At 44.2% G+C, this 22,442-nt stretch overlaps 1 protein-coding gene across 1 annotated transcript in view; it reads right to left on the bottom strand.

Annotated features, from left to right (window-relative positions):
- Positions 1–22,442, bottom strand: part of B3GLCT (beta 3-glucosyltransferase) — a 109,274-nt gene that overhangs the window by 69,804 nt on the left and 17,028 nt on the right. Inside the window, exons 3-4 of the mRNA XM_079903327.1 lie at positions 19,158–19,197; positions 6,064–6,173 (exon numbers count right to left, since the gene is read on the bottom strand). Of these exons, the coding sequence (XP_079759453.1) occupies positions 6,064–6,173; positions 19,158–19,197 (150 nt within the window). The remainder of the gene's footprint in view (positions 1–6,063; positions 6,174–19,157; positions 19,198–22,442) is intronic.

The following is a 22,442-nucleotide window of genomic DNA, read 5'->3' as shown; positions in this document are numbered from 1 at the left end:
TGTTTTCTCCTGCAGCATCTCGCCCAGGCCCTTGCCTAAGTAAATACTCCACAAAGATTTGGTAAATGGATGCAAAAATTCTTACTCAACAGCAACGCAGTAAGAACTCCACTTTAATAAATAACTCAGTGTGATTACTTAACACCTACCGATTACGACAGAAAACAAACTTTCACTAAGTAATTCAGCATCCGATTGCTCTCACCTAAAAAGGAAAGTGTGGTGAAAGCGACTTGATTCTCACAGCTAACCTTTTCATGAAGCACCTCAAGCTGTCTCCTTGCCAATACGATAACGTCTGAAACTAGAAAACACAAGGCCACTTTCTCAAGCTTCTTCACGCTCCTCTGTGAAAGGCTTTGCTTCCAGCTTTCCTGCCTTATCGCATGGAAATGAGGTTTTTTAAACTAATGAGCCAAGACCTAGCTCTTCTTGAGAAAACAGTGATTTCCAAACCTTTCTGTGAATAAGCAGAATCATTTATTTGTAAGGTGGTGATTCTGCCAGCTTTTAAATAAAGTTCGTACCACAAAAGAAGGCAACGAAATTGGAACCGTCTGCTCTCTTCAGAAGCTCTGTAGCTGTGGGAAGGGAGAGTATGGAGGTTTCTAATCAGCTAGTCTGGCCCCTTTGGGCCTAAAACAGAAAATGTAATCCATTATTGCCATAAGATGAAATTTACAGGGGCACCGCAACCCCCCTAAAAAGAAAACCTTATAAGCCTAACCCACTTCTGAATTTTCTTTTCTGTATTTGGAGGATGCCTTAAAAATGCGTCCATACGTAGATGCAGAGAATGGACTTGAGGACACGGGGAGGGGGAAGGGTAAGCTGGGACGAAGTGAGAGAGTGGCATGGACATATACACACTACCAAACGTAAAATAGATAGCTAGTGGGAAGCAGCCGCATAGCACAGGGAGATCAGCTCGGCGCTTTGTGACCACCTAGAGGGGTGGGCTAGGGAGGGTGGGAGGGAGACGCAAGAGGGAGGAGTTATGGGGATATATGTATACGTATAGCTGATTCACTCTGTTATACAGAAGAAGCTAACACACGATTGTAAAGCAATTATACTCCAATAAAGATGTTGAAAAAAAAAAAGGGGTCCAAAACTTATCCGTGGTTCTGCCCCTCCCTCAGGTCCTGCCTTCATTCTAAATCCAGCCTGTCCCCTCTCTCTGAGTAGTCACTCCTACAGGGGCTTATTCCCTGTCTCCCATTCAAAGTGATTCCCCAACCACACATGACCTGTGCCTTGTGCTAAGATCAGACTTCAGAGTCTTCAAAATGTACATGAGTCTTTATTTTACTAGAACCTAGTTTTAAAACAACACAATGATGCTCTCTCCTCTCTCCTTTATTGCCTCCAATTTAATCTTATTTTGAAATTCCTTTGGCGAATATTAATGGCTTCTATAATTTTAAGCAAGGGTTGATACATTTCTGAAGGTGCAGTAAAAACTGTGTCAATCTAGGATCAGCCTTGGTTACCGGATCCCAGGTCCCAGAAGGGAAAAAATACTCTCATTTGACAGCCTCTCCATCACAACATAAACTCAAGCTTCTCCAACAGAGTCTTCGCCAGAGACCGAGCTGACTGCGCCCATTTCACGTAACAAAAAAAAACAAGAATTTTCACACAAACACTGACTCAAGGAGGAATTTTTTCCAAGTTCAAAAAGCAGAAGTCAAATCACAATTGACACACAGATGCCACGCACATAACAGGTATTTAAAACAAAATACACTCAAGGGCCTGATTAGTTCAGAGATTGTTGCACAAACTCTCCTTACGGGTTTCTGTTAGCCTTACCTCCACCTGGCTTTTGTTCATGCACCTCTTTGTATAGTCAATCTTTATAAGTTCACATTACCCTTCCACCTGTAATGCAGGGAGAAAACACTCAGGAAAAAAGGTAGCACTTCTTCCAAATCTGCATTCTTCTATCTGTAGATGTACAGTTAGGAACACTGTACTGGTCAACCACATTACCAGCTCTACTTTCCATCCATTTTGATCTAGAAAGATCACTATTCCTGCTAAAACACGCTTTACTCATCCCCCCGAACAAATCCTAGGTCCCCTGGCACCCCAAAAGCAAACCTTCCTGATGACTCATGTCTCCGTCTTCCAGATCTGGTTCCCTGTTCCAAACCAGCATCCCTCCAGCTAATTTCCTGTCTCTCCTATCTGATCGGATAGAAGTCTTCCTTCATGTGCTGTTTACATATCGCTGTACTTCCTAAACAACTTCATGACCACCGTCTTTCTCAAGGGCCCCATGGACTGTCTAGAGATGTCCTGTTACGTTCAAAAGTACCTAATGTAGCTACAGATGTGCAATGAATATTGTTGAATAGATATTTTAATAGACTTATATCGGATTTCTAATTTCTACTTAATGATACAGTCATTTCTATTATGAGATCGTTACCATCTACCTTATAAGTAATTCAAAGAACTAGAGTATCTTTTCTAAATCCTCTCTAACTCGGCTCCACCACAATCCAGAATGGTTCTCTGTACATAGGAAGCACTTGGTAAAGTCTGCTAGCTTCCTGACTAGAAGAACTATATCATTATAGACTTCAAAACCATTATGACCTGCCTTATAAGCATCAAACCTGGAAGTGGGAGTGACAACTCCCAATGACCCAGATTGTTTCAGAAAACAAGGGAGACAGCTTCACCACTCTGGTAACAACTCCGAGTACAGTGTCGTGTTTCAGATAGAAAGTTCGCTTAGGCTCCTGTTTTTATACTCAAATGAGAAGAATGAAAAACGTTTGTGTTTTCAGTAAGACCACATTTTAGCACCTTGAGGCGAAACAGGCGTAGGCAATGACTTGCCAAAGCAAAAGAGAACAGCTAGAAGCAGATGCCTAACTGCGGAAACCATTAAATTTCTGCACCTTAATCTTTGGCAGATTTCGTAGTCAAGTGCAACCCGACAGGAGTAAGGAATAAATAAACAGCAGTTCTAGACATCTGGTGGCGTGGAAGAGATATTTTGGACTATCAGATAAATATTCAGATGGTAAAACTTGTGGCTGATTCCTCCCTCACTAAGCAACTGTGGTGAATGCTCATGGTGGGCAAATCGATGGAGAAAACCAAACCTGCAACCTGAAGACTTCATGATTCAGGTCGCAGGTGACATCCTGTCCCGTTAGAGGCGCAGCACATACCTGGCAAACCATGGGGCTGACCCCTCAGAGGAGCCAGCCTGCTTCTGCCGCAGCACCGGTGATGCCCTGACAACTCTGCCCCGGATTCGGCTGTCCTTGTCTTCCCCAGCTGACGACTAGGCTGTCAGTTCTTTTTCAAGAATATGTCAGTTTCTTAAACCAAGTTCCAGTCAAGTTGCAACTAGGGAGCCATTACCTGCCTCTCCAAGTGACTCTGCTGCCCTATAGTCTGTGCATCTCAGCACTTAATTCTCTGCAGTTAATCTTCTTTCTCTGTTTTCACGTAGTTCTAGGTCAGGGTAGCTCATCATTGCCCCAGGTATTGTCTACAGACCCGGTGCGAGCTTTTGACAATCTGTGGATCTCCAAGATGCTATTCGTGGAATAAATTCAACTTTAAATCACATACGTAACATAAAGAACTCTACACAGAGAAAAAAAATGAACCAGAATCATGTACAGATGCAAACTGTAAAATCTTTCCAGACATTTCAACTACCAAAAGACGCGTTAACCCAAATATGAAATTACCTGAGTTGTAACAGTACACCCTGGATCTTGTGAGCAAATTAAATCCAAGTGCTAAAATGAAATTCTGTCATAACTACTTCAGTACTCATAGCTGGCTTCCACGCTAGGAAAGAACTGAATAAGAAGAACAGACCATCTGATAATTAAAGGGAGCTTTCCAATTGCTTCAGTCTAGACTCCATTTATTATCACGGAAATTAGATGCTGGGGGAGGGGTTTGCTTGGTGATACTGCTTTATTAGGTGTCTTTAAATGTAAAACCAATACTGCCACCTAGTGGCGATCTAAGTCACCAGCTAAACAGGTGGTCTAAATGGCAAACTGTAAATGCAAAGGACAATACAAATTAAGTAGAAGCACACTGAAACTAAACAGAAGCGCAGAATAAACTGCTAGAAAAGTTCAACACTTTAGAGAAATAGAAATGTTTTCTAACCTTTCTAGGAAACGTTACCACAAGCAGAACACTGATCATGGTTGAACCATATTACAGCGTGTAACCAGGATGTTACATTCTTATGTTTTATACTGACCTCAAAGAACTTTAGAAAAGAGAGACACAAGGGCTTCCCTGGTGGCACAGTGGTTAAGAATCCGCCTGCCAATGCAGGGGACACGGGTTCGAGCCCTGGTCTGGGAAGATCCCACATGCCGTGGAGCAACAAAGCCCACGCACCACAACTACTGAGCCTGCGCTCTAGAGCCCGTGAGCCACAACTACTGAGCCCTCGTGCCACAACTACTGAAGCCCACGCACCTGGAGCCTGTGCTCCGCAACAAGAGAAGCCACTGCGATGAGAAGCCCACGCACTGCAACGAAGAGTAGCCCCCCTTGCCACAACTAGAGAAAGCCTGCGCACAGCAACGAAGACCCAACGCAGCCAAAAAATAAATAAATAAATTTATTTTAAAAAAAATAAATAAAACACACATGAATCTGCCTCTACAAAAGGGAAGGTACTTCTGGGAACAAGGTACAGAGATATATGTGCCCTTAATTCATATATGAATTCAAACGATACATAACTCTGTCCTGACATCATCACTGATTCACAGTTTGGGGTAACAGCCAAGGCCCAACTGAGCTAAATTCCATGAATGCTCACCTGAACCCCACTGAGGGACTATGTGGGGCCCTGCTCCCCGACCCCCGCACAGGCCTCTACCAGAGCCCACGGAGGAACCCCAGCCTGTCAAGGTTGCTGCAGGACTTCCTCTCTGATGGCATCTGAAAAGGTTTAGTAGAAGAAAATCTCCAAAGTTGGGTTTCCAGACAAAGGGGAACTTAAAACTCATCAAGCTGCTCCTATCTCCAAGTATCCCCCCCCAAAAAAAACCAACCACCTGTCTATAGCCTGCAACACTTTCCTCTCCCTTGAGAAGGTATGAGGAACCGAGGGTCTGTCCTTGCGGGGACGTGGGGAGGGTGGATGAATTTCATACGTAAAGCATTTAAAGATTAAGCACAGTAAGCTTTCCTGTCAGCAGTGCCTTAACCTTGAATACCATTTACAGTTGTTCATTTTTCCATTGATACCTCCAACCCTTTATTTCCCAGCTCCCACCAACAGAAAGAAGCTGTCTGTCAAACACACAGGTCTCTTCTCAGAGAGCTCTTGACGGCTTTTACCTGCAGACAGCACTTCTGTCTTGAAGGCCACAGCCACACAGTGGAGCGGGCTGGGAGGAATTTCTTTGCTTGGCTAAAAAAGAAAGCTCCTATACGGCAGCACAAGAAGGTAGCTCTTCCTTTGCCCCAAACCTCCAGCATCATTCAGAACAGATTTAAACTCAGCTCACGCCTATTTCAAACATCATTAAAGTGTACCTGGACGTGTCAGTCTTTCTCGCCATAATCCTTCTTGGATATTACATTATAAATCAAATCAAAAGTTCAATTAATAAGATCCAATTTAAAAACGGATTAAGAAACTCACAGAAGCAGCACCGCACTAAGGTTAATGAAAGTGTTATTTCAACATAGAAATTCCCATAGAACTTGTTACCAAAATTTTGAACATTAATTATCTTTGCTATTTTAAGCTCTGCCTTTAAAAAGTTATTTCTTCCACTTTTTTCTATCATACTTTATGATGAAACCGTGATAGTCCTATACATTTATATAATTCTCTTAAAAATATATATAATAATTTAGAATACGATGCTTTGAGCATTAGAAATTAACTAGAGCATTTTAAACAATATAGTCCATATTAAACCAGCAAAACAAAAACGAGGTATTTTATCTCAATAAAATTGATCATCTATGGACCAAGAGCTTTGGAAAACAAATGAATCAACACATAAGTAAGTACTGACATTCCAAGTCACCTCTACGTACCTGGGTAAGATCTGCCGCTTGCTTTAAGATGCTTTGTTTTAACTGTTCTGCTTTCTTTGCATGAAAAGAATTACTTTGACTCTGGATGACAAATGCAATTCCTTTTAAATCTAGAACAACAACGACAAAAAGTTTTCAGGTATTTTTTTTAACAACAACTGAAATAAACTTGAAAACAAATCAAAACAAAAAACAAGGCAAGCCTTCAGGCAATAAACTCTTAGGGAAAAAAAATCAATTTATATGTAATTCTAGTAACACAATCTCCCTTTTTAAACTGATCTCTGCAACTTCCTTCCTAGAAGTTAGTAAGTAAATAAGCCCGCTGTACTAACCAAGTCTGTGGTAACAAACTGTGACGTTGCCCCTGCATCTGTCAGAAAGTACGCAAATGTTAATGTGGGAAAGAACACTCGCTTCCCTCGTCACTGAAAATCCAATGTCTGCAAGAAGCCTTTTAACAATTCCCACATAACCCTACAGTGTGTCTACCTGTTAGGGGCTGCATTGTGTCCCCCAAACTTCATGTGTTGAAGTCCTCACCCCCAGCACCTCACAATGTGACCTAATTTGGAATTGGGTCTTTACAGAGGTGATCGAGTTAAAGTGAGGTTATTAGTATAGGTCCTAATCCGATATACAGTACTTGGCGTCTTTATAAAAAGAGGAAATCCAGGCAAGAGACACACGGAGGGAGGATGCTGTGAAGACACAGGGAGAGGATGGCCACCTGCAAGCCAAGGAGGGGGGCCTCTGAGGAAACCAACCCAGCCTCCAGAACCGGGAGACAAACGTCTGCTGAAGCCACGCGGTTTGTGGCACTTAGTTTCAGCAGCCCTAGCAAACTAACACGCTACCTCAAGCACATTCTGGACAGCCCTTCAAGGTGACGCTCAGCAATGACCTCACAAGGCACCTGGCCAGGATGCAGTGTTATCTCCAGGAAAACAGCCACGATTCCACACAGCAGGGCTGTGGCGGGAAGGGCTGCATAAAAGCCTGTCGGCAACACTGGCCATATCTGCCGCCAGCTAAGACTGGCTTCGGGGCAGCCGGTGTCTTGACAGGGTCCAGACCAGGGGAGACCACAGACGTCTCGCCGCAGAGGGGGCTGCTCAGGCCCCGCACCAGGGAAGCACATCAGGCCTGCCCAGGTTCTGAGCTCGTGATAAAGAAAAGGAACTGCCGTTGTGTCAGGACGCTGCCACCAGACAGGGGTGCTGGCCGGAGGCAGGTGTCACAGACTTTTAGCCTCCAAGCAACATGGATGGACCTGGAGATGATCATACTAAGTGAAGTAAGCCAGAGAAAGACAAATACATGATATCACTTATATGTGGAATCTAATAAAAAAAAATACAACTGAACTTTTTTACAAAACAGAAATAGACGCAGACTTAGAGAATGAACCCCTGGTTACCGGGTGGGGGGGCAGGGAGGGGAGGGTTGGAGGGAGGGATAGACTAGGAGTTTGGGGTTGACATGTACACGCTGCTATATTTAAAATGGATACCCAACAAGGAGTACTGTACAACACAGGGAACTCTGTTCCAGTCCTCTGCAATGACTTAAATGGGAAAAGAATTTGAAAAAGAATAGACATATGTATACGTAAAACTAAATCACTTTGCTGTACACCTGAAACTAACACAACACTATTAATCAACTATACTCCAATATAAAATAAAATTTTTTTAAAAATTAAAAATTTAAAAAACTGTAGCCTCCAGCAGGCTGACAGTAGATGAATGTGAGGACCCTCCCCCACCAGGAGCTTTTCACTTTAACCCCTCGACTCAGGGCTGCTAACTTGGTTTTAATTTATTCCATTAAATTTTATCGTTCTCACGTTCAGTTCTATAGTTCCATTCATTTATTCATACAACAAATAGCTCCACAGTGAGCAGTCCAGATCCTAAAAATAATCCAAAATGCTCTCTGGTTAAAACTCAACAAAAAATTTAAAAGGAAATGCTGAACAACCTGCTGACTATGACGTCATTCTTTCTTTGTAGGAGTTTATATAAATATGAACCCTCTACATACCGATCTCTGTTTTAAATCAGTATAAATCAGACACACAGATAAGGCTCAAACGGGTATCTTCTACTTCAACTGAAATGTAACCTTCGATCCACTACATCTGAAACACTAACGTAACTGCCTTATCAAAATGAAAAGTATTTATTTTTTTAAGACTGGAGTCATTAAGCCTCAGAGAATAATTTTTGCAAAATTTAATAAAGTTGAAGACGCACATGTGCAATGACCCAGAAACTCCAGCCTTATTAGTCATCCTTGAGAAACTCGCAATGCGTGTACAAGGGAATGTAACAAGAGTGCTCACAGCAGCACTGTGTAAAAAGAAACAATTGGAAGCAAACCAGGTACCCCCTAACAGGATACACAGATTGGACTACTACACAGCAATAAACATTAACTGACGCTACGTGGATCAAGCCAGATGGATATGGAGATGAACATTACAGACAGAATGCTGAAAAAAGCAAGGCACAAGGGAATAACCATACAGTATAAATCAATGGTTTACAAAACTGTAAACACAAATATATAAAAAATGGATATATACCATATATATGCATGTATACATATCAAATATGGTGTGAAAGTATAAAAGACCACAGGAGAATGAGACACCAAATCAAGATAATGGTTTAAATGCTACAGCTGTGTTAGGAATATTTTATTTCTTAATCTGAGTGGTAGATACACCATGTTACTCTTTGTAGCTTCCTGTATGTTCAAAATAATTCATAATAAATTTTTTTAAAAGAGCAGCTTGGACTTCCCTGGTGGCACAGTGGTTAAAAATCCTCCTGCCAATGCAGGGGACACAGGTTCAAGCCCCGGTCCGGGAAGATCCCACATGCCACGGAGCAACTAAGCCCATGTGCCACAACTACTGAGCCTGCACTCTAGAGCCTGAGAGCCACAACTACTGAGCCCGTGTGCCACAACTACTCAAGCCTGCGCACCTACAGCCCGTGCACCGCAGCGAAGAGTAGCCCCGCCTCGCCACAACTAGAGAAAGCCCGCACGCAGTCATGAAGACCCAGCACAGCCAAAAAATAAATTAAATAAATAAAAAAAATTATTTTTAAAGTTGAAAAAAAAAAGAGCAGCTCCATCTGTCAAAAGGTTAACCCTGCAGGAATCAACTCCCACCACCTCCTCTACCAGATCAGCAAAGTTCCCACTGTTGGCACAGAAGCAGCTCTTTGGTGTGGGGAAGAGGCTTGGGGAGAAGAAAAAAAGCGAATTCTTCCCCTTTTCGTATCTGGGTCCTGCGCTATTTCCTCTGCTCCTGAGAGATCATCCCCTTCCTTTGTCAAGTGCTTGGACTGCGCATGCTGTGTGCACTCATTCAGCAAACATCTCCAAGCCTCTTCTAAGCACGAGGATCCAGGATACACAAAGGAGCAAGCGCGACCCCAGCACGGGAGTCTAGCTCAGAAGACGCCATCACAGCACGAGGCCGCGGGTGTCACTGCAGAGCCAAGTGGGGACCCTGGGGGCACAGAGGAGGAGAGCCAGTGCAGGGAGAGCTTCTGGGGAGGGGTGCTTCCTGAGTTTCCTCTAAAATGCAGCAGTGGGACTTCCCTGGCGGTCCAGTGGTTAAGACTCCGCACTTCCACTGCAGGGGGCACAGGTTCAATCCCTAGTCGGGGAACTAAGATCTCACATGTGCACAGTGCAGCCAAAAAAATAAAATATTAAAATTAAAAATTAACATAAAAAAATAAACATTTAAAAAGTAAAAAAAAATAAAACAGTTTTCTACAGACTCAGGCACAAGGTAGCAGACCAGTGGCAGGAGGAAGAGAGTTATCACAGAGCCCACAGCCACCTTATCTTGGGAGCAGCCCTGAGAGGCGGCCAGGGAGTTTATCGGGCATTTCTGAGAAAAGGATGAAGGGAACAGTCAGTGATAAAGTTAGAGAGGAAGGCTGCGTCAGCCAGATCAGATCAGGAAGGATTTATGTGCCATGCAACGAGGCCGGGTCTATAGATTAACAGCTTTCAAACTGGGGAAGGGCCCCAGAGCGCTCTGGGACCCCAGATAGCAGAGCCTCCCCAGAGGATGTGATGAGGACACCAAGTCCTGGGGACACCCAGGGACGACTTTTCCAACAGAGAGAGCAGTGAAGGTTTGGGACAGCAAATGGAGTGTTGGGCCCTGAAGTATTACAGTTAGGGGAGGCTGTACGGTGAGGTAAGGAACGGCATGCGTGTGCTGGAGTTACCTGTATGAGGCAAAAGCGGAAAGGTGTACCCAGGTCCTACAACCCTGACACAATGAACGATGACCACGTTCAGCCCTACCCCCATTCCAGAAAAGAACCAGCATAGTACAGTTTGGTCCTTAAATTCCTGCTGTTCTTTATATCGGCACCAGGAAATGTTTCCTGATGTACATCCTAAGCCCTCCTGGACTGCATTGCATTCTGGCCGAGTCTAGATCTCCGGGTTGTCTTCTCTGTTCATGCCGTTCAACCACGTGACTCTTAAGCTCTCACTGCCTGGTCAGTGGAACCAAATGAGACGATTCCGCTATTTCCCCATCCCTTTGCTGATACTTCCCTAAACCCACTGCAATGTGCCTTGAGCAAACAGTCACAACTCAAGACAGACTGTCACTGCACCTCCTCCAGGAATGAGTGATAAATGGGTCACACACTAAGTGCCTGACAAGAATGATGAGTGTGACGGGCGAGAAGGGAAGATAGTCAAGGATACAGCGAGGACCCACTCGGTGTTAAAGCCGACCGTAGCTGTAGAACTTTCAGGAAACAGGACCAGAGATGGCTACAGAGGGAGCCCTGTAGGAGGATTAACTCTTCTGTGAAGAGGAAAGCAATCAAAGGTGGGGACACACAGTTCTTTGAGGCAGAAGCCCAGTGTGTCTCCCTTTGCTAGCAAAGCAATAAAGCTATCCTTTTCTTTTTTTTTTCTTTTTTATAAATTATTTATTTTTAGCTGTGTTGGGTCTTCGTTGCTGTGCACAGGCTATCTCTGGTAGCGGCGAGCAGGGGCTACTCTTCATTGCCGTGTGCGGGCTTCTCATTGTGGTGGCTTTTGTTGTGCAGCGTGGGCTCTGGGCACACAGGCTTCAGTAGTTGTGGCACATGGGCTCAGTAGTTGTGGCACACAGGCTTAGTTGCTCCGTGGCATGTGGGATCTTCCAGGGCCAGGGCTCGAACCCGTGTGCCCTGCATTGGCAGGCAGATTCTTAACCACTGCGCCACCAGTCATTGGTTCAAGATGCTGGAGTAGAAGGACGTGCTCTCCCCTCCCTCTTGAGAGCACCGGAATCACAACTAACTGCTGAACAATCATCGACAGGAAGACACTGGAACTCAGCAGAAAAGATACCCCACATCCAAAGACAAAGGAGAAGCCACAATGAGATGGTGGGAGGGGCACAATCACAATAAAATCAAATCCCATAACGGCTGGGTGGGTGACTCACTAACTGGAGAACACTTATACCACAGAAGTCCACCCACTGGACTGAAGGTTCTGAGCCCCATGTCAGGCTTCTCAACCTGGGGGTCCAGCAACAGGAGGAGGAACTTCCGGAGAATGAGACTTTGAAGGCTAGTGGGATTTGACTGCAGGACTTCGACAGGACTGGGGGAAACAGAGACTCCACTCTTGGAGGGCACACACAAAGTAGTGTGCGCATCAGGCCCCAGGGGAAGGAGCAGTGAGCCCACAGGAGACTGACCCAGACCTACCTGCTAGTGTTGGACGGTCTCCTGCAGAGGTGAGGGGTGGCTGTGTCTCACTGTGAGGACAAGGACACGGGCAGCAGAAGTTCTGGGAAGTACTCCTTGGCATGAGCCCTCCCAGAGTCCGCCATTACCCCACCAAAGAGCCCGGGTAGGCTGCAGTGTTGGTTCGCCTCAGGCCAAACAACCAACAGGGAGGGAACCCAGCCCCACCCATCAGCAGACAATGAGATTAAAGTTTTACTGAGCTCTGCCCACCAGAGCAACAGCCAGCTCTATCCACCACCAGTCCCTCCCATCAAGCCCCTTAGACAGACTCATCCACCAGAGGGCAGGCAGCGGAAGCAAGAAGAACTACAATTCTGCAGCCTGTGGAACAAAAACCATATTCACAGAAAAATAAACAAGATGAAAGGCAGAGGGCGATGTACCAGATGAAGGAACAAGATAAAACCCCCAAAAAACAACTAAATGAAGTGGAGATAGGCAACCTTCCAGAAAAAGAATTCAGAATAATGATAGTGAAGATGATCCAGGACCTCAGGAAATGAATGGAGGCAAAGATCGAGAAGATGCAAGAAATGTTTAACAAAGACCTAAAAGAATTAAAGAATGAACAAACAGATATGAACAATACAATAATTGAAATGAAAACTACACTAGAAGGAATCAACAGCAGAATAACTGAGGCAGAAGAACAGATAAGTGACGTGGAAGACAGAATGGTGGAATTTAACTGCTGCAGAACAGAATAAAGAAAAAAGAATGAAAAGAAATGAAGACAGCCTAAGAGGCCTCTGGGAAACATTAAATGCAACAACTTTCAGATTATAGGGGTCCCAGAAGGAGAAGAGAGAGAGAAAGAACCCAAGAAAATATTTGAAGAGATTATAGTTGAAAACTTCCCTAACATGGGAAAGGAAATAGCCACCCAAGTCCAGGAAGTGAAGAGAATCCCAGGCAGGATAAAGCCAAGGAGAAACACACCGAGACACACGGTAATCAAATTGGCAAAAATTAAAGACAAAGAAAAATTATTGAAAGCAGCAAGGGGAAAATGACAAATAACATACAAGGGAACTCCCATAAGGTTAACAGCTGATTTCTCAGCAGAAACTCTACAAGCCAGAAGGGAGTGGCATGATATACTTAAGGTGGTGAAAGGGAAGAACCAACCAAGATTACTCTACCCAACTCTACCCAGCAAGGATCTCATTCAGATTCCATGGAGAAATCAAAAGCTTTACAGATGAGCAAAAGCTAAGAGAATCAGCACCACCAAAACCAGCTCTACAACAAATTGTAAAGGAACTTCTCTAAGTGGGAAACACAAGAGAAGAAAAGGACCTACAAAAACAAACCCAAAACAATTAAGAAAATGGAAATACGAACATACATATTGATAACTACCTTAAACGTGAATGGATTAAATGCTCCAACCAAAAGACACAGACTGGCTGAATGGATACAATAAAAAGATCCATCTATATGCTGTCTACAAGAGACCCACTTCAGACCTAGGGAGACATACAGACCGAAAGTGAGGGGATGGAAAAAGATATTCCACGCAAATGGAAATCAAAAGAAAGCTGGAGTAGCAATACTCATATTAGACAAAACAGACTTTAAAATAAAGAATGTTACAAGAGACAAGGAAGGACACTACGTAATGATCAAGGGATCAATCCAAGAAGAAGATATAACAATTATAAATATATATGCACCCAACATAGGAGCACCTCAATACATAAGGCAACTGCTAACAGCTATAAAAGAGGAAATCGACAGTAACACAATAATACTGGGGGAATTTAACACCTCACTTACACCAATGGACAGATCATCCAAACAGAAAATTAATAAGGAAACACAAGATTTAAATGACAAAACAGACCAGATAGATTTAATTGATATTTATAGGACATTCCATCCAAAAACAGCAGATTACACTTTCTTCTCAGGGCGCACGGAACATTCTCTAGGATAGATCACATCTGGGGACACAAATCAAACCTCAGTAAATTTAAGAAAATTGAAATCATATCAAGCATCTTTTCTGACCGCAACACTATGAGATCAGAAATAAATTACGGGGAAAAAAATGTAAAAAAGACAAACACATGGGGGCTAAACAATACGTTACTAAATAACTAAGAAGATCACTGAAGAAATCAAAGAGGAAATCAAAACATACCTAGAGACAAATGACAATGAAAACACGACGATCCAAAACCTACGGGATGCAGCAAAAGCAGTTCTAAGAGGGAAGTTTATAGCAATACAATCCTACTTCAAGAAACAACAAACATCTCAGATAAACAATCTAACCTTACACCTAAAGGAACTAGAGAAAGAAGAACAAAACCCAAAGTTAGCAGAAGGAAAGAAATCATAAAGATCAGAGCAGAAATAAATGAAACAGAAACAAAGAAAACAATAGCAAAGGTCAATAAAACTAAAAGCTGGTTCTTTGAGAAGATAAACAAAATTGATAAACCATTAACCAGACTCATCAAGAAAAAGAGGGAGAGGACACAAATCAATAAAATTAGAAATGAAAAAGGAGAAGTTACAACAGACACTCAGAAATACAAAGCATCCTAAGAGACTACTACAAGTGACTCTATGCCAATAAAATGGACAACCTGGAAGAAATGGACAAATTCTTAGAAAGGTATAACCTTCCAAGACTGAACCAGGAAGAAACAGAAAATATGAACAGACCAATCACAAGTAATGAAATTGAAACTGTGATTTAAAATCTTCCAACAAACAAAAGTCCAGGACCAGAGGGCTTCACAGGTGAATTCTATCAATCATTCAGAGAAGAGCTAACACCCAACCTTCTCAAAGTCTTCCAAAAAACTGCAGAAGAAGGAACACCCCCAAACTCATTCTATGAGGCCACCATCACCCTGATACCAAAACCAGACAAAGATACTACAGAAAAAGAAAATTACAGACCACTATCACTGATGAATATAGATACAAAAATCCTCAACAAAATACTAGCAAACTGAACCCAACAACACATTAAAAGGATCATACACCACGATCAAGTGGGATTTATCCCAGGGATGCAAGGATTCTTCAATATATGCAAATCAATGTGATACACCATATTAACAAATTGAAGAAGAAAAACCATATGATCATCACAATGGATGCAGAAAAAGCTTTTGACAAAATTCAACACATATTTATGATAAAAACTCTCCATAAAGTGCTCACAGAGGGAAACTACCTCAACATAATAAAGGCCATATAGGACAAACCCACAGCAAACATCATTCTCAATGGTGAAAAACTGAAAGCATTTCCTCTAAGATCTGGAACAAGACAAGGATGTCCACGCTCACCACTATTATTCAACATAGTTTTGGAAGTCCTAGCCATGGCAATCAGAGAAGAAAAGGAAATAAAAGGAATACAAATCGGAAAAGAAGAAGTAAAGCTGTCAGTGTTTGCAGATGACATGATACTATACATAAAGAATTCTAAAGATGCCACCAGAAAACCACTAGAGCTAATCAATGAATTTGGTAAAGTTGCAGGATACAACATTAATGCACAGAAATCTCTTGCATTCCTATACACTAATGATGAAAAATCTGAAAGAGAAATTAAGGAAACACTCCCATTTACCACTGCAACAAAAAGAATAAAATACCTAGGACTAAACCTACCTAGGGAGACAAAAGACCTGTACTCAGAAAACTATAAGACACTGATGAAAGAAATTAAAGATGATACAAACAGACAGAGAGATATACCATGTTCTTGGATTGGAAGAATAAACACTGTGAAAATGACTATACTACCCAATGCAATCTACAGGTTCAATGCAATACCTATCAAATTACCAATGGCATTTTTACAGAACTAGAAAAAAAAATCTTAAAATTTGTATGGAGACACAAAAGACCCCGAATAATCAAAGTGATCTTGAGGGAAAAAAACGGAGCTGGAGGAATCAGATTCCCTGACTTCAGACTATACTACAAAGCTACAGTAATCAAGACAATATGGTACTGGCACAAAAACAGAAATATAGATCAATGGCACAGGATAGAAACCCCAGAGATAAACTCACACACCTATGGTCAACTAATCTATGACAAAGGAGGCAAGGATATACAATGGAGAAAAGACAGTCTCTTCAATAAGTGGTGCGGGGGAAACTGGACACCTACATGTAGAAGAATGAAATTAGAACACTCCCTAACACCATATACAAAAAATAAACTCCAAATGAATTAGAGACCTAAATGTAAGACCGATACTATAAAACTCTTAGGAGGAAAACATAGGAAGACATTCTTTGACATAAATCACAGCAAGATCTTTTTTGATCCACCTCCTAGAGTAATGGAAATAAAAACAAAAATAAACAAATGGGACCTAATGAAACTTAAAAGCTTTTGCACAGCAAAGGAAACTACAAACAAGACAAAAAGACAACCCTCAGAATTGAAGAAAATATTTGCAAACGAATCAACAGACAAAGGATTAATCTCCAAAATATATAAACAGCTCATGCAGCTCAATATTAAAAAAAACTAATAATCCAATCCAAAAATGGGCAGAAGACTTAAATAGACATTTCTCCAAAGAAGACATACAGATGACCTAGAAGCACATGACAAGCTGCTCAACATCACTAATTATTAGAGAAATGCAGATCAAAACTACAATGAGGTATCACCTCACACCAGTTAGAATGGGCATCATCAGAAAATCTACAAACAACAAATGCTGGAGAGGGTGGAGAAAAGGGAACCCTCTTGCACTGTTGGTGGGAATGTAAATTGATACAGCCGCTATGGAGAACAGTACGGAGCTTCCTTAGAAAACTAAAAATAGAACTACCATATGACCCAGCAATCTCACTACTGGGCATATACCCTGCGAAAACCATAATTCAAAATGACACGTGCGGGCTTCCCTGGTGGCGCAGTGGTTGAGAGTTCGCCTGCCGATGCAGGGGACACGGGTTCGTGCCCCGGTCTGGAAGGATCCCGCATGCCGCAGAGTGGCTGGGCCCGTGAGCCACGGCTGCTGAGCCTGCCCGTCCAGAGCCTGTGCTCCGCAGCGGGAGAGGCCACAGCAGTCAGAGGCCCACATACCACTAAAAAAAAACCAAAAAACAAGACACATGCACCCCTATGTTCATTGCAGCACTATTTACAATAGCCAGGTCATGGAAGCAACCTAAATGCCCATCGACAGATGAATGGATAAAGATGTGGTACATATATACAATGGAATATTACTCAGCCATAAAAAGGAACGAAATTGAGTCATTTGTAGAGATCCATCTCTAGATGGATCTAGAGACTGTCATAGAGTGAAGTAAGTCAGAAAGAGGAAAACAAATATCGTATATTAACACGTATATGTGGAACCTAGAAAAATGGTACAGATGAACCGGTTTGCAGGGCAGAAATTGAGACACAGACGTAGAGAAGAAACGTATGGACACCAAGGGGGGAAAGCAGTTGGGGGGGGCGGTGGGATGAACTGGTAGATTGGGATTGACATATATACACTAATTTGTATAAAATGGATAACTAATAAGAACCTGCTGTACAAAAAAATAAATAAAATACAATTCAAAAATTCACAAAAAGAAAAAGCAATCAAAGGTTCTCTAATTCTCCCGTTTCTGAGTATATACCATGCACCAACCATTCCACTAAGTATTAATCTCTCCCGGTCAAAAATTATCTCACGCTGGTGTTTTTCCGATGTGAAATCAATGTGATGGTCTTCTGACAAAAGCTGCATAACAAGTGCCTGGGACTTCAGGCTGGGGGATGGACACACACACACACAGGAAGAGCCACTGGAGGGATGTCGTACTTGGTGAGAACCATGGTCCCCAGTGAATGTACTGATTAGGCAATGAGTCAAAAGAGGAAAAAAGACTGCCCCACGCTTGGAGTCGGTCACCCAGCCCTGAGCACCGTGAGACCAGGATCCAGGCACTGATTCTGCTGGGACGGCCGCTTTAGTAGCCCCACCACCATCCCGGTCCTGTAGACTGACGTTAAGACTGAAGCAAGTAAGCTCCCTGAGTCGTTTTTCAGATGAACTGATACCAAGTTCAGTTATCACTGGATTTGCCATTTGCACCTTGGAGACTGTAGATTCACTTGCTCAGGCAGCTCCCCAGGTACGTTCAAGACCACATTCCAGATCAGGGCCATTGTTCATTTAAGAACCACTTACTACGAGGAGGCCCACCAGCTCCCACGAAATCAACACACAGCCAAATGCCCAAATGCACAAGGGTTGGCCGCAGAGGTTAAGTCTCCTCCCGTGAGTAGAGGCTCAGCCACACAGGGTGTTGTAATGCAGGGAAGGCAGAGCGATGAACCCCTGTGGCTCCTTAAACACTGCTGCTCTCAGATCCGAAGACTCCAGCCCACCCCCTGCGGTCCCCGCACACCCAGGCCCAGCACAGTCCATCCCACCCTGCCACCCAGAGGGGGGCCTCTCCTGCCTTCTAGACGCCTCAGAACCCAGGCCCAGGCAAGGAGGGCCTAGGAAGGAAAGCGTCCCTTTCCCCCGTCCAAAGGCCCACCTCCCAGGTCTCCATGGCCCACCCTGGGATGACTGACAATGATCAAGTTCACACCCTCTAGGAAGAGACCCAACACGCAGAGGCGCGGCCCTGCCCTCCCATCAACACCCTGGGGCCCGGTGCCCACGGAAACCGAATCCGAACTCGTGGTCACACCCCTGAAGATGCTCACAATAATGGGGAGAAAGATGTGTGTAAAAGGGAGTGCAGACATGAGTGCTGATGGGCTGAGAGGCGGGTACAGTGTGTCTGCAAGGCAGCCAGGAGCGGCCTTGCCCCATGTTTTAACAGAAGACGCGGCTGCCAAGCTGACCCGAAGGGGACGGGCATGCTGCCTGCAGGTCAGCAGCAGCGACCCGGCTCCCAGCGGAGGGCACAAGAGCAAAGGCCACAGCTGACCCTTCATCCCGCGAAGTGTGCCACCCTCAGAACAGCCTCTGTCTCATTGGCCTCTGCACCCTCACAGCGGCCCCCCCCGGCATGGGAATCTGTCCTTATTGGCAACTCAGTAAACTGTGGCCGAGGGAATTCAATCCAACATATTAGCTGTTACTTCCAGTATGTCAATCTGAAAAGTGCTCCCCCCGTGTCTTCATGAGGGTAAACACTGGGCTGGGCCAAAGACGGCCTATTTGGACAACAATATTTATCCCATAAATAAAATCAGAAAGGAAAATTCACTTCACTGAAACATAAATTTACAAGAAGTACACCTGAATACATACTCTTAAGTTAAAAAAGAAATCATTACTCACCTACGTCATTTTTCTCTGATATACCACTTTTCTCCAAATTCTGTATTTTAAATAAAAGAGAAAAAGATAAATCTCGTCACATAACAAAACTAGCAATACACCAAATACATATGTATGGTACATATTAACATTTGGGGGTAGACATTGAAAATGAGAGCTTGGAAATGCTTCCCTAAAGAAAGAGACCAAAATTAGGCGAGCAGGGGCCGGGGGGGGCAGCAACAACGTATCAATACTTCTGCATCACAGCAGAAGATTCCTATGGGGCCGTTCCTCTCTGATGTGATCCTGCACGTCACTGAATTGAGGTGAGGCTCGCTCTTCCCGAGTAAGATGGTTCATGATGCTCTTGGGAGGGTTAATTTTAAAAACTTGTAAATGCTAAGCATTACAAATATATCAGAGATAGTACCGATTCTAGTTGTGTGTTCCTCAGGTAAATGGGCTCTACTAATTTTCATATTTAACATTTTGGGGGCTCAGACGTACTGCCGTCAAGAATGACACCACCAGGACTTCCCTGGTGGTCCAGTGGTTAAGAATCCTCCTTCCAATGCAGGGGACGTGGGTTCGACCCCTGGTCGGGGAACTAAGATCCCACATGCCGCGGGGCAACTAAGCCTGCGCACCTCAACTACTGAGCCCGTGCATCACAACTAGAGAACGCCACGCGCCGCAACGAAGATTCAGCGCAGCCAGAAAATAAATAAATATTGTGCTTGCGTGGTACATCTAAAAAAAAAAAAAGAAAAAAGAATGACACCACCGTGTTCTCTCCTACCTGAGAAGCAGCCCTGAGGGCCTGAGTAGGACCGTGGAGGGGGTCAGCCTCGGGCTCATGACATTTCATGAGCACAGAAGGGACGTCTCAGAGCTGCAGAGCTTCAGACGCAGAAATCTGGACGTGGGCACGTAAGCACAGAAGTACCTGATCCTGATTAAATCAGGGAGGAGCTCTTCAAAGACTTCTCTGACAAAGCACAGAGTGTCAGCAGCTAAATCTGCCACTTTCGTTGTCTTCTCTGGAAGAAGGGATTTTCTCTCTAACTGCCCCTTTCCATTCGCAACGGTACATGCTATAATTATGATAAATGGACGGTGGCAAATACCCCTCCATCTTCTTCACAGACTGCAACGAGAAGCGCAGTTGCGAGCCTTTATCACCAAAACCGGAACAGCTGAAAAGCCAAGACGCTGCCACAGAGACGTGTCCTCTTAGGATGCAGGAGGGACCGTGACAGCAGATGAGGAGGGGGGAGGAACACAGGGGAGCGGCCACCTTCGGTAGCATTTTCGGAAATTATCTTTGTCTCAAGAACAGAAATACCACCGAGTCGAGAAGAACCTCAGAGTTACGTACTGATTTGCTGCACCTCGGGATCAAGTGACACTTTACCTAATCCTGATAAAACTCTTTTCAGAAGAGCCACTAAAGAAGACTGGAGGGCTTCCCTGGTGGCGCAGTGGTTGAGAGTCCGCCTGCCGATGCAGGGGACACGGGTTCGTGCCCCGGTCTGGGAGGATCCCACATGCCGCGGAGCGGCTGGGCCCATGAGCCACGGCCGCTGAGCCTGCGCGTCCGGAGCCTGTGCTCCGCAACGGGAGGGGCCACAACAGTGAGAGGCCCTCGTATCACCAAAAAAAAAAAAAAAAAAAGCAGACTGGAAAGCTCAAGCCACTTCCCTACATGTGCTGAAGCAGAGCCAGGCTATTGTCCTAGGTTAGTGCGTGTGGACTCACTGCCCCTCTGGCCAGGAGCATGGCCTGCACTGGGGAGGGAACCCTTGGCTTCCCCTGGGGCCAGGCTGCCTTCTCCTTGCCAGGCCACAGCTTTGGCTGCCAGATGAGGATAACGGAAAATTGGAGATTTTCGATTTAAAAATAGCACTGGAATGGATGAAGAAAATGTGGTCCTTCCATACAACGGCCTTAGAAAGGAAGGCAATTCTGACATCTGCTACGATATGGACGCACCTCGAGGACATTATGCTAAGGGAAATAGGCCAGTTATGAAGAGACAGAGACGGTATGACTCCCTTTACATGAGGTACCTAGGACCACTGAATTCACAGAGATGGAAAGCAGGGTGGTGGGGGCTGGGGGAGGGGGATGGAGAATTGTGGCTTACTGGGTGCAGAGGTTCAGTTTTGCAGGATGAAAAGAGTTCTGGAGACTGCTTGTGCAACAGTAGGAATATACTTAACACTACTGAACTGTACACTTAAAAATGGTTAAAATGGCTTCCCTGGTGGCGCAGTGGTTGGGAGTCCCCCTGCCGATGCAGGGGACACAGGTTCGTGCCCCGGTCTGGGAAGATTCCACATGCCGCAGAGCGGCTGGGCCCGTGAGCCATGGCCGCTGAGCCTGCGTGTCCGGAGCCTGTGCTCCGCAACGGGAGAAGCCACAGCAGTGAGAGGCCCGCGTACCACAAAAAAAGGTTAAAATGGTAAGTTTTATGTTGTGTATTTTACCACAACTTTTTAAAAATAGCACGGGAGATGATCCAATCCAACACTCCCCTTTTGCAAGTCAGGGAGGCTCAGAAAGATACAGGATTTGCCCAACCTCCAAGAGCCATTCCAGCCACAGAGCCAGGATTAAAATCCAGGTCTCTGTCTCCTTTCCGGCGTTCTTTCCTTCCACCCACCGGTAACGCGTGCCCGGTCCTCGTCCAGAGGCGTTCTTCAGAAAATACGTGTCATTAGATGGAAATATATTTTGAGTGTACACTAAGAGCAATACCTACAATAAAAGTCACCTTTATCCACAAGTAGAACACAAAAACTATCCTGAACTCAGCGATTCCAGACTAAACAAGCTGGAACAGGAACTGGACTTTCTACCAGATGCCCTGCTAAAACCAAAGAAAATCAACCAAAATTCCACAGCTTTCTATCTGTTATTAAGCACTGCGGCTCCGACTGCCTGACACAATAGCTAGGACGTGTAAACTGTAAAAATAAAATATCCAAGAAATACTTGAATGAGGTGAACTGAAACGGAACCAGAATGGTCTTCAGTAATTTCCCCTTTGAGAAAGAAAATGAGACTAAACGAACGAACTGACAGAACATTTACAATTCTGTCTCCAGCTTCCCTCGTGAAAAGGCTTAGCTCCTGCCAAGAAGAAACACACGGTTTGTTTTATTATCCATGTTTCTGACACTGACTATCAATACCCATCAAAATGTGCTCACTGTCAAAGTTTTCTAAGTCAACGGGATTGCTACTCGGACAGGAAAGACATTTGCTACCAGGGCATCTACCCCCCAGACAGCTCCTACC

This window comes from Stenella coeruleoalba, assembly GCF_951394435.1.
Source record: "Stenella coeruleoalba genome assembly, chromosome: 18".
NCBI classification, from domain to species: Eukaryota; Metazoa; Chordata; class Mammalia; order Artiodactyla; family Delphinidae; genus Stenella; species Stenella coeruleoalba.
Note: the sequence above shows the minus strand (reverse complement) of the source record. Positions and strands in the feature narration are given on the sequence as shown.